The 13,107-nt window shown below is 48.8% G+C and overlaps 1 protein-coding gene across 1 annotated transcript in view; it reads left to right on the top strand.

The window, feature by feature from the left end:
- The first annotated feature begins 500 nt into the window (after positions 1-500).
- PGM1 (phosphoglucomutase 1) overlaps positions 501-13,107 on the top strand; it is a 69,543-nt gene continuing 56,936 nt past the window's right edge. The window contains exon 1 of the mRNA XM_049774398.1: positions 501-877. Coding sequence (XP_049630355.1) covers positions 632-877 — 246 coding nt within the window. The 5' untranslated portion in view covers positions 501-631. The remainder of the gene's footprint in view (positions 878-13,107) is intronic.

Here is a 13,107-nt window from a genome sequence, read left to right as displayed (position 1 = left end):
CCAGTGCAACCTTCCCACCACCAATTCCCCCCCCCCCATCTCCCTCCTCTCCAACCCCCTGCCTCTATTCCAGACTTGCATTCTACTTCTCTCACTCACTACCATTGTCATGCTAGTTGTCAGTGTAGTTATTTCTCATATACCGCACACACCACTCTCGTGGTAACCTTCATATCCTGGGCCTGTCCTTCCAGTCCTCATCTCTATTGTCTGTGGCCTCCAGTTTCTAACACACAAACCCTCCAGTTTGGAGAGAGAGACACTGGGAGAAATAGTGAGTTAGTGCAAGCTAAAGCTGACCCGTCAACACACAAACAGATCATTATACTTTGCATTTTCTCTTTCTCTGCAGTTAAGTCCTAGCCCTCAAGCCTAACTTCCTCCAGCCCTGCTCTACACTAAGGTGCAGCCGGGCGGGCGGTTTTCACTTAGGGTGTCCACTTCCTACGGGGCGGGCCAGGGGAGAGACTCCGCCCGCCGGCCCGCCTTCCCCATCGGCCCTGCCTGCAGAGGGTGGGCCGGGCCAGCGTCTCCGGCCGTTTAAGGAGACGCTGGACCGAGTAGTTCCCTGTGCGGGGTCGGGCCTGGAGGTGAGCAGCGGCCACTCCTGGCACTGCGGCGGGTGGCCACCATGGTGCAGATCGTGACGGTGAAGACGCAGGCCTACCCGGACCAGAAGCCGGGCACCAGCGGGCTGCGGAAGCGCGTCCGGGTGTTCCAGGGCAATGCCAACTACGCGGAGAATTTCATCCAGAGCATCGTGGCCACCGTGGAGCCGGCGCAAAGGCAGGAGGCCACGCTGGTGGTGGGCGGGGACGGCCGCTTCTACATGCGGGAAGCCATCCAGCTCATCGTGCGCATCGCCGCTGCCAACGGGGTGAGCGAGGAAGGGACGTGCGGGCCGCCTCCGGGCCTAGCCGGGCCTGGCCTAGCTGCAGGTCTCCAGGGGGTGGCGAGCTGGTGGTGAGGTTGGGGAGTCGGCCTTGACCTTGGGAGGCCACCCCCACTCCGCCCTGGCTCCCCCTTTCCAAGCCTACCCGCTCCACCTCCTTTCCCAGGCCTCTGACCTTTGCATTTAACCTTTGCAGCTATGATGACAGTGGCCTGGTCCGAGAGAGGCTGGACAATGGCTACCCCCCCTGGCACTGACCCCCCTCGATTTGCACCTATGCTGGGGCCCCAGGCTATGTAGAAGGGGCTGTGGATCCTGGGGCCAGGTTGATGAGGTGAGGGGGCCTGCTGTTCGTCTCTCCAATTTGGAGCTCACGTAGGATCCAAGAGACCTGGGGTGCAGGCTTTGGAAAAGGCTGGTGGTCTTTGCCTTAAGGGTGCATCTGGGCCTCCCTCATCCCTGTCCCCTATCCCCTTAGTTCCGTGCTCTTGGAGGAACTCATCCACCAAGAGCTGTGTTCACTTGACTCAGTTGGGCAAATCTTCCAGGATCCAGGAAACTTTGACAGACTTCAGAGCAAAGCTGACAGAGGAAATTGGGCATGGATTAGTCACCCTGTCTTTGGTTTGGTTTGGTTTATTGGCTGTGCTCAGGACTTAGTCCTGGCTCAGGGATCACTCCTGGTGTGTTCAGGGATGTGGTGCCTGGGATGGAACCAGGTGGGCTTCGTGCAAGGCTGCGTGCAAGTGCTTTCCCAGCTGTGCTTTTATTGCTCTGGCCCTACAGAATGCTCTGACCCTCACTTAAGATTTGACTTTTCCAGAACTCATTCCCTAATATTTGTATTTCTATTAAAAGTACTTTTATCAGGGGCCATGCATTGGTGCAAGAGGTAGGGTATTTGCCTTGCTCGCACTAACCTAGAACGGACGGCAGTTCGATCCCCTGTTGTCCCATATGGTCCCCCAAGCCAGGAGTGATTTATGAACGCATAGCCAGGAGTAACCCCTGAGCGTCACCAGTGTGTCCCAAAAACAAAAAACAAAACAAACAAAAAGTACTGTTATCTTATTAAGGCCAAAGGTGCCATTTCCCCCAAGCACCTTGGAAACATTTTATTTGCGAACCTCTCTCCATCTTGCTTGGAATGAGATCAGAGCTATTATGGGCATCTGCTAGGTGCCAACAAGAAAGAACTCCAGAGTTGGGCAAGTTAAACAGGACGGCTGATGGCCTGGCCGAGACCCACCAGTTCCAGATTTATGTAACTTCCAGGAAGGAGAGAACCTAGAACTAAGGGTCTGACTTTCCATCTTCTCCCAAATCCTCCTACAGTGGGCCCTGGTCAGCCTTGGACAGACTTCTGTAAGAGCAGACGAGGTTTGTTTTCCCCATGTTCCTGGATCTGCACAGATAGCCTAGGATTGGCTCAATGGTAGGTAGGGCACTTTTCTTGCCTGTGTGACCCCTTGAGTCCAAACTTGGGCAAAAACAATAATGACAACCACAAACCAAGCCCAGATTCCCTTGAACGATGAACAGACAAACAAAACCAGTCAGTCTCAGCACAACCTTTGGTTTTTGCAGCCTCTGGTGCTGAATTTGTGTTTTGTTCACTTACTTAACAACTGTCCATTTACCGTGCATAGTTTTAGCTGGGTGGAATGAAAACATGATGTGGACACAGGCATTTCCTTCAGGAGCTGACAGCAGTGGAATTTGCAGGATCTAAATGAAAACAGCCATTTGGGAGTTGGGCTGGGGAAGAAAGAACTAGGTAAGCTGAAAGTGTGCACTGTAGGAGTTACTTTCCGACAGCCCATGTCACCCTGTGGAAGTGCCAGTTTCAAGGAGACCTTTCATCCATTTATTTTTGGGTCACACCTGGCTCTGTGCTCAGAAATTGCTCCAGACAGGCTCGGGGGACCATATGGGATGCCGGGATTCAAACCACTGTCTATCCTGGATTGGTTGCGTGCAAGGCAAACTCCCTACCGCTGTGTTAAATCTCCGGCCCAGGGACCTTTCATCCTGCCCTTACAGATGCCCCTTCCCATTTCTATACTCTCCCACCTCTTCCACTGCTCCTCTGGCATTGCTCTTCCCCCATGTCAAGTCTCCAAAGTTCTAATGTGAGATCTGACCACTATATATAAGGGGGTGCTACTTTGCTGGTTTCTTAAAGTGCCTCATGGGCCAATTCATCATAAAGTCCCCAAGTAAGTCTCATGGGTTGATGAGGGCTGGAGTCTGACCCAAGGGTCCCTAGTACGGGTAGGAGGAGTTCTGCGGTCTTTCTTAAGTCAGGCATTTTTTCTTCTGAGGAGGTTAAGTTTCAGTGAGTTCCCTGAGTTGATCTCAGCTTTCCAGTCCTGCTTCCTAACAGTTGGCCTTTCATTTGCTTTTGTCTCATCCCGTTGTTGGTTGTTGTTCTTTCCCCCTTCTTCCTTCACCTTGGCTGCTTCTCTGGGTTAGTCTGTTCCTCCTTGGATCTCCTGACTTGCTTACATTAGCTGGTATTTCCTTCTCTCCTCACCAGGGACTTAAATCTGCTGCTTCTTGTCTTCTGTTGGGATTCACTTCCGAGGGCATTTTCAGGGCGTCTTTCCCAACATCTGTCTGTCTGTCTGCTACTCCCTGAAACCCTCTGAATGTCATCCCGCTTACCCTTGGGGAAATGGATCATTTTCATTTCAGACAACTGTATACAGGGCACAGGACAGTGGAGTTCTTAAGGACACTTCCATGAGTGCTTATTTTGTGGGGTACAGCCTCCAAAATTGGCATACAGGGGGCCCTCTTCTTCCACTCTTCTCATGAGACACTTATATAAGCTCATTCTGCCTGGGAAAACATTATCCTGCAGGGGAACTAGGCCAGAGTTCCTAGCTGGGCATGGGAACTTGGAATAGGAGTGCTGGGGAGGAAGGTGAGGGGGATTTCCCCCAGGTTGGGGGCTCAGGTGAAGCACTGAAGATGACCTCAGATTACTAAAGTGAATTGTCAGAAGTGGAATGAATGAAAATCAGAGAAGTTAGGGATTGTTCTCTTGGGCAGGATACTTGATTCTGACCCTGACCCCCCACCCCCCAATTTGGGGCTATTAGTTACTGGTCCAGACCCAAGGCTGGAGCACTTGGCTCATAAGCAAGAAGCTCTGAGTTAAGTCCTGAGGACTGCAGGCCCCGAGCACCCCACAACCCCTGGCCCCTACCGTCATGGCCCCGAGCTCTACAAATCTTGTAGACCCTGTAGTCCTACAGCCCCCTCCCCAGCAGTGCCTGGCCTCAGCCCTGAATTCAGCCAGGACTACAGGGACTGGCCCCATGTGTCTTCCACCCTGCTTGAGTGCCTCTGGCCACCCCCTACCAGCATCTCAACACCCCCTTGATCTGTGGGATCCTTTTACTGGACACTGGGAGAACTTCAGACTGAGCTGGGGCAAGACTTGATAACGTTGTGATGTTTGGTCACATCATGTCTGTCCAGGGATGGTAATGCCCCCACTTCTCCCCATCACTGACTTTAGCATTGCCCCCTCTCTCTCCCTCTCTCTCTCCCTCCTTCACTCTCTCTCTCTCTCTCCCCCTTTCTCTCCCTCTCTCTCTCCCTCCCTCTCTTTCTCTTTCTCTCTCTCTCTCTGTCTCTCTCTTTCTCTCTTTCTCTCTCTCCCCAAACTTGCAAGTACCTTGGCAAGAATTCATAATTTAGTTTTAGGCATAATTTTTTTTGTTTGTTTTTTGTTTTGGGGGTCATGCTCCCGGAAGCACTCAGGGGTTACTCCTGGCTTTGTACTCAGAAATTACTCCTGGCAGGCTCAGGGACCATATGGGATGCTGGGAATTGAACCCTGGTCAGCCACTGGCAAGGCAAATGTCCTATCCATTGTGCTATCATTCTGGCCCCACAAGCATACAGTGTTTTATAACCAATCCCTTCACCAGTATCCACTTTCCTTCCCAATCCCCACCTCCCAATGCCCACTTTTTACCTCCTTTCAGCATCCCGTCCTTCCTCACAGTGACCACTTCCTCCACTCTTGTCATAGTGGTCCCTTCCCTGGCCTGTCCACCCCACTCCACCACCACCAGTCACAAGCTTCCTACTAAGGACCAGCCCTTCTGTCTTCATTTCTCTTGCCTTCAGGTTTTTGTTATCCCTCATCTATGTTTCTTTATATTCTGCATATGAGAGCGATCATTCTGGTCTGTTCCTCTCTGGCTGCATCACCCCAACCACCTAAGGCCTTCTGTGCCAGTCACAGCCCAACTTGACTGTGGTTGACAAAACTAGCCCAGGAGGTGGTGACACTGAGCTGGTGAAAGCTGACACCCAGGCCGAGGGTGTGGTACTGGAAATGTTTTCTGCTCAGAATCCTGCTGTTAACTTTGGAAATCACAGTGCCTAAAATTAAAAAAAAAAAAAATAGAGCATTTGATTATTTTTTTTCCTTTAAGAACCCTGTTTTGGGACCAGAAAAAAACAGTATCCCCATTTTTGTTCAATTTTGTAATGTTTAGTTTTTTGTTTGTGTGTGTGAGGGCACACCCAGAGATGCTCAGGGGTTACTCCTGGCTCCACATTCAGAAATCACTCCTGGCTATGTTCAGGGGACGATTTATTACCTGGGATTGAACCGAGTTCAGCCTTGTGTAAGGCAAGCACCTTTCCCTTTGGACGATCTCTCTGGCCCCTGTACTTTCTTTTCTTATGTTTATTATATTGAGGCAAAAATACCAGCCCACAATAAGCAAGAGTTTAAGGACTCACATTCCCAAGATGTCCCAAGGCAGCCCAGCACCAAAATACAAATATTGTTCCTGTTTTGGCCCAAATTCGACAGTGACAAGGGCGGAATCAGACTTGCATACAAATATACACCAGAACAAATGTCTTCTTTTCAGGGAGTCAGAACTTCTGAGCACCAGATGGTCTTCCATCAGTTCACAGGGATTCTCGTTTTGCAGATTCCATCTTAGAATCATTTTTAAGGTATACATATAGAGTAGATATAAAAGAAATATTTGTTGCATTAATTATTAAATCCTAGTGGTACATGGATGGATGGTGAGGTCTTTCTCGGCCCGGCCCAGTGCCTGCAGCCCCTTTGGCCTTAGGTCTATAGGTGTCAGGGTGACAGCAAAGAAATGATCCACAGGCAGTCAGATGAAGTTTCAGAAGACATCAGCTTTATTACAAGGCCCTAACCACCATGTGCATATTTTTCACATGGACTCTAAGCTAAGCTTTTTAAGCAGCCTTCATCAGCTGCTCCCCATCCATTTTGCTGTCACTGCCTCTCACCCTTTGCTGCATCTCTCTTCCCCCTCCCCCAGGCCACTCTTAATTACCAACCATTGAACCCTCCCAGTTATGGAAGAGTCTCACCATCAAGGTAAGTTAGGCAGGAAGTTGGAGGAGTAACAATATTCATGATCAAAATTGGAAGCAAGCTCAGACACTGTTTTATTGACAAGGGACCCCATGCAGAAAGCCTGATCCTCCCCTTCTCTATAGTGAAAATGATCTCCCGAGATAGCTGCAATTTCAATATTTTGGGCAACAGTCATGTAAGAAATGATCCGATATTTTGGGATAAAGTTCCATGAAGAAATTATAAGTTTTGTTTGGTTTTTTGAGTTTTGAGTTACTCCTGGTGATGCTCAGGGGTTACTCCTGACTCTGCTCTCAGAAATTGCTCCTGACAGGTTCAGGGGACCATATGGGATGCTGGGGATCAAACCTGGGTCCATTCCAGGTAGTCCATGTGCAAGGCAGATGCCCTACCTCTGTGCTATCACTCCAGCCCCTAAGTATTCCAATTCTGAAGTTGGTTGCTGATTCTCATGACAAAAGGAAATACTAAATTTACTTTCAGGTTAGTGTATATGAAACTTTACCTCTTTTCTGTTCTTTACACCCAGGGATCCCATCAAAGTCATCTAGTGTGCCTCTGCAAAGAGCAGATCTTAGAATTTGGAGCTAAGAACCTTTGCACTGAACAACCCCTCCTTTTCATGTCAGGTCTGTCTGCTTCCAAAATGGGCCACAGGTACATGCTCCAAAGATTGAGAGTCTCAGTTTTCAAAGGTTGAGTGGTTGTACAGTGGATAAGGCACTTGCCTCGAATGTACTCAACCAGAGTTAGATTCCCAGAATCCCATGTAGTCCCCGGGGCTCTGCCAGGAATGATCTCAGAACACAGAACCAAGAATAAGCCTGAGAACAGCCAGGTGTAATCCCCCTGCAAAAAATGGATATCTGGGGCCAGGCGGTGGCGCTAAAGGTAAGGTGCCTGCCTTGCCTGCGCTAGCCTTGGATGGACCGATCCCCCGGTGTCCCATATGGTCCCCTGAGCCAGGAGCAACTTCTGAGCACATAGCCAGGAGTAACCCCTGAGCGTTACCGGGTGTGGCCCAAAAACCAAAAAAAACAAAACTGGATATCTAGCTTTCAAACAAGAGACACTTAGGAGACTCCATCAGATTTGTGGAGATCTCCACTGTGTCTATTTAGGATGGATTTATTCTTTCTTGAATGTTCTAAAGTCCACGCTGCAGACACTGATAAGGGCACATCTCTGGGTCCAGTTCTGAGAAAGCAGAGGTGGTGTTTGGAGACTGCGGGGTGACAGGTGTTTGGAAGCATATGTTGCCCTTATCTACAACCTGATACTCTTGGGGCAGGCATGAGCTGGCAGAGAAGCATCCTCTTGATCTGCAATTCCTGCCTGATTTGAAACTCCTGCTTGAAAACAATCCTTTCTGGAAGATGGGCTTCGCAGTATTTACCTAATGCTTCTTGGTCTTGAGTGAGCATTTCAAAGTCATGATGAGCAAAATCCTTTTTTATCTGTGTGTGTGTGTGTGTGTGTGTGTGTGTGTGTGTGTGTGTGTGTGTGTTGTGGAGGGGGAGATAGGACACAAGAAATATAGAGAAGGAAGAGCCGGAGAGATAGCACAGTGTAGGGTGTTTGCCTTGCATGTAGAAGGATGGTGATTCCAATCCCAGCATCCCATATGGTCCCCCGAGCCTGCCGGGGCTGATTTCTGAGCGTAGGGCCAGGAGTAATCCCTGAGTGCTGTTGGGTGTGACCCAAAAACCAAAAAGAAAAAAAATGAAATATAGAGAAGTGTCAGAATGATAGCACAGTGGTAGGGCATCAGCCTTGCACTCAGCTAAACCAGGATAGACCTTGGTTTGATTACTGGCATCCCATATAGTCACCTGAGCCTGCCAGGGGTGATTTCTGAGAACAGAGCCAGGAATAACCTCTGTGTGCTGCTGGGTATAACCCAAAAACAAACAAACAAAAGAAATATAAAGAAAAGAACAGATAGAAAAAGTCATGAGTTCAGAAAAGGCAGAGAACAGATGGAATTGGGGAAACAAGGGAAGGAACTGAAATCTTGTCTTGCAGATTGACTGGTATTTAAACAGTAGATTGTGTTTGGGGGCCAGAATGGCACAGTCTGTTTTTTTCAGAGCCCACCATTAGCCAGTTTATTATATGAACTGTGTAGACCAAATGGTTCCAGAGCCTCTTGTTCTCAGCTTTACTAGCGCTCTTGCCAAACCAATCACCACAAACTCTTCCCTCACTTTTGCACCCAAATCTAATGCCCACAGAATGTTAAGAGGCCAAGAAGAAAAGCATTCTCCCTTTCCACAAGAAAGGGCCTTTGACTAAATGAGTTTGGACAGGGAAGTGTGAATTCAAATAAGCCTCTCTTTGGAGAGTGTGTTTGTTTAGCAAGAAATTTGGTTAATTCAGTGAGTATTTTCCCCTCCCCCAGTGAGTATTTTTTGAGCACCTACTATGTGTGGTGCTCATGGCAGTAGTAGTACCACCTTCAGGTACAGTGAGACAGTAGTGAGCTGAATAAATTTCTGCCATCATTGAACTTGAGGGTCTAATGGGGAGGGAGACAAGTGCTACATAAATGTGAGTGCCCCAAAGTGAGGGAAAAGCAGCCATGAAAAAGGGAAAGGAATGGCCATGGAAGCTGATGTTGGTTATGGCAAGCCAGACCCCTGTGTGAGCAGAGACCTCACTGAAGGGAAGGAAGGGAGATTAGGGGTGCACTGAGGAAAAGAGTTGCAAGCAAAGAGTGAACTCGGATGTAGGTATGCATCCTCTTCTGTGACAGGGGCAACTCTTACAAAAAGAGGTTTAATCAGTGTGGGTCACAAAAATATTTTCTTATAGACTTAGACTGGGGGGGTGTCTCTGAGTCAAACCAACAAAAGACAGATAAAAAAGAAGAGAGATGGGGCTGGAGAGTTAGCACAGTGCGAGGGCCTTTGTCCTGCATGCAGCCAACCCAGGACAGACAGTGGTTCGAATCCCAGCATCCCATCTGGTCCCTCGAGCTTGTGTGTGTGTGTGTGTGTGGGGGGGGGCGATTTCTGAGTGAAGAGCCAGGAGTAACCCTTGAGTGCCACCAAGTGTGACCCACAAAACAAACAAAAAAAGACAGAAAGGGGAGACAAGACTGTGAGCGCAGCCAAGTCTGTATAATTACAGCTACACAGTGCCTCACTGTGCCAAGCCAGCCCTGGTGTCCCAGGCGTCCCAGCACCACCATCAGCCGCTCCATTTTGGGAGCCTTTTCTTTGCTCGTCTGCCCTCCTGAGCACCCCTGGAGTGTTTCTGGCTACAGGCGGATTTGGTCAACCTGTCCAGCGTGCTGAGGGGTAGAGTTGCAATCAGCACTCTGCACTTCTGATATTTCATCCACTTGATCTTTGCCATAAATAAGTGCAGTACGATCTAGGGGTTCTGGGGTTGTCACTTTATCCTGGTTAAAGTATGAGAAGACTGGACTGGGCACTGTGAAGTGGGGCTTTCAGAGCTTTTACTATGCAATCAAGCCCTGTGAGTTTGCACAAAGGCTCTCCCGGCTGGTTGAAGAATTCCCTTCCAGAGATTTTTGTTTTTGTTTATTTGCGGGGGCACATTCAACTGTGCTCAAGACTTAATCTTGCCTCTGCATGCAGAGATTACTTCTGGTGGATTTAGAGAATCCTATGAGGTGTTGGGTATCAAACCCAAGTCAACTGCCTGCAAGGCAATTGCCCTACCCACTATATGAACTCTCAGGCCCCCTGGGATGACATCTAAGCAGTACAGTGATTTTGGGTGTGGAGAAGTGTAAAGACTTCAGAGTTCAAGCCCTGCACATTCCTTTAGGAGGGCATTGAAGCCCACTTAGAGAATCAAGAAGTAAAACCAAATGTAAAAGAGTGGCCAAGAGATAGCACAGCCGTGGGGCGTTTGTCTTGCACACAGTGGATCCAGGACGGATGGTGGTTTGAATCCTGACATCCCAAATGGTCCCCAGTGCCTGCTAGGAGCAATTTCTGAGCTGAGCCAGGAGTAACCCCTGAGCGCCACCAGGTATAAACCAAAAAGAAAATGTAAAAGAAGCAACTCTACAACAGGACAGAATCATTTGTTTGTTTGGTTAGTTGGTTTTGTCCTTTGGTAATTTGCATGGATTTACCATGAAGACTCAGCCAATAAGATTGATCTTTAGGATCTGTTCACCTCCTGGGTTCCATATGGGCAAATTATTATGATCCACTGGAATAGAGTGTCCTTTTACTAGGGCTGGTTCTGGGTGGAGCTTGGAAGGGGAAACTTGAGTAGAGGCAAAATTATACCTGACATCCCTTGGGCAAATACCAACTGGAAAACCAACTGTGTAATGAAATATGTATGTCTTTGGAGACCAGAGTAGTAGTAGCACAAGAACTCATCCTTGGGGAAGCAGGTGAGGCTAAGACAGACCAAGGACATATATGGTCCTTGAATGAGAAGAGCAGGTATGTGTTTATTTTCTGGGGAAAACAGTCTTCCCTGTGACTTTTCATCTGTCTTCTTAGATGGAGTGGATGAGGGGGCCACTCCTGACAGTGCTTCGGGCCTAACTCCTAGCTCTGTGCCTCGGGTCTCTCCTGGTGGTATTCATGGAACTTTATGCAGTGCTGGGATTCAAACCAGGATTGGTCATGTATAAGACCAATGCCTCAACCCCAGTCCTTCTGGCCCCTAGACCTGCATCTTTTGCAAATCTCTTTTGTTCAAGGCCTGCCCCCTTGGGAATTGTGTCTTTTCTGAAGATAGCATGTGATGCCATCTGGAAGATGGCACTGTCCATACAGTCACACCTCTTGGTATAGTCACAGCATACTTGGTATTTCCAGCCACAGAATCTATACAGTGTCATAGGTTCATCTGCTGTAGCAGAGATTCCAAATAGCTGTGGGCTGAGCAATCCGGGGAGGAGGGGCTGTCTTCCCTCTCTTGGGGTTAATCTAGGTGTTGGCAGATCAAAGCAGTCAGGCAGGTCCCAGGGTTTGGAGGTCCCTTCCTTCCACCTGTGACTTTACTGTCTTGAAGGTGTGACCTTGCCCACTGAGTAGCAGGTGCTATCCCATCACCATGCCCACCTTTTAGCCAGCGGGCACAGGGAATAGATGGAACAGAAAGATAGTCCACTCCTGCTCACAGTTCGTTGATCAGATCTTTCATGAAGGCCTGAAAGAAAGACTCTGGGAGGGGCCAGAGAAACAGCATGGAAGTAGGGCATTTGCCTTGCATGCAGAAGGACAGTGATTCGAATCCCAGCATCCCATATGGTCCCCCGAGCCTGCCACGAGTGATTTCTGAGTGTAGAGCCAGGAGTAACCCCTGAGTGCTGTTGGGTGTGACCCAAAAACCAAAAAAAGAAAAAAAAAAGACTGGGCAGTGTAGTTTATATGGGGAGGCATGTAGACAGCCAAAACAAAAACACAGTGACTGGGCTCCTTTAAGAAAGGGACAAGGGGCTGGAGCAATAGCACAGTGGTAGGGCATTTGCCTTGCATACAGCCAACCTGAAACAGACCCAAGTTTGATCCCTATCATCCCATATGGTCCACTACGCCTGCCAGGAGGCAGGCAATGAGCCACATTCCCATCTTGTCCCCTTTCTTTTTTTTTTGGGGGGGGGGGCACACCTGGCAGTGCTCAGGGATTACTCTTGACTCTGTGCTCAGAAATCACTCCTGGCCAGCTTGAGGGACAAAATGGGATGCCAGGGATCAAACTCGGGTCTTTCCAGGGTTGGTAGCATGCAAGGCAAAAGCCCTACTGCTATGCTATCACTCAGGCCCCTGGATAACGTCTTTTTTTTTTTTTTTTTTGGGAGAGATGGTGGGGACCACACCCAGCAGTGCTCATGGGACAGTGCAGAGCTGAGGCCTGCACTGTGAGGGCCCCCCCCCCCACAAAGTATGTACTGCTGCCTTGGTGATATTTCCCTAGACCCCACCAGGGGGACTCAGTGGTCCTCAGGTTCCTTGTCCTGTGCAGCCAAGATGGTCAGAGGAGGAGTCATTTCTCTTGAGAGCAGGTTCTTTATTTTCACAAGTATCTGTGATGATCGGATTTTTTTTTATTTCCCCCACTAACTCATTTGAATCTGCAGATCCATATGAGCATCAGGTCCTGCCAAATTTGTACCCTGGGAACTGTTCTTGCTCCAGCCAGGCATTCAGCAGATCCAAGCATTTGGAAGCTCATTTCCAATGAGTGATTGTCCATACAGTCAGTTAATGGGTCACTTAGGAAAAGCGGGCCACATTATTTTATGGTCATGCCTCATTTTTCTCTAAAACTATGGAACAAGGAAGATCGCCCACTTCACTCATTAGATATGGCTCCCACCCTCATTCTCGCCTCTCTCCAAAGTTCAGCTCCAGTCTTGGAGGTCAGCACCGCTTCTGACCAAAGCCTTTCAAAGGAAAGTGCCACAGACCTACAGTTGAAAAGGTGTTCCCGGAAACATCAGTGCCGGGAGCTGGTTTGGATGCACACATGACACCTGAGGGGTCTGTGTGGATGGGGCTTCGCACTTACTGGGATGAAAATGCAGGCACACACATATTCACACAAAAAAAAATTTAATTATTTTCTTTGGCATAAATGATACTGAGCAATGTGATGCTAAATTTCTCAAAACTTTATGAAACCCAAGAACTGAGTTAATAGGACCCAGGAATATGACTTAGACCTTAGAACTTGGTATTTAACCACTTCATGGCTGTAGATAAAAATGGGTTTCCTGGGGCCGGAGAGATAGCACAGTGGTGTTTGCCTTGCAAGCAGCCGATCCAGGATCTAAGGTGGTTGGTTCGAATGCCAGCATCCCATATGGTCCCCCATGCCT

This window comes from Suncus etruscus, chromosome 6 (assembly GCF_024139225.1).
Source record: "Suncus etruscus isolate mSunEtr1 chromosome 6, mSunEtr1.pri.cur, whole genome shotgun sequence".
NCBI lineage: Eukaryota > Metazoa > Chordata > Mammalia > Eulipotyphla > Soricidae > Suncus > Suncus etruscus.
Note: the sequence above shows the minus strand (reverse complement) of the source record. Positions and strands in the feature narration are given on the sequence as shown.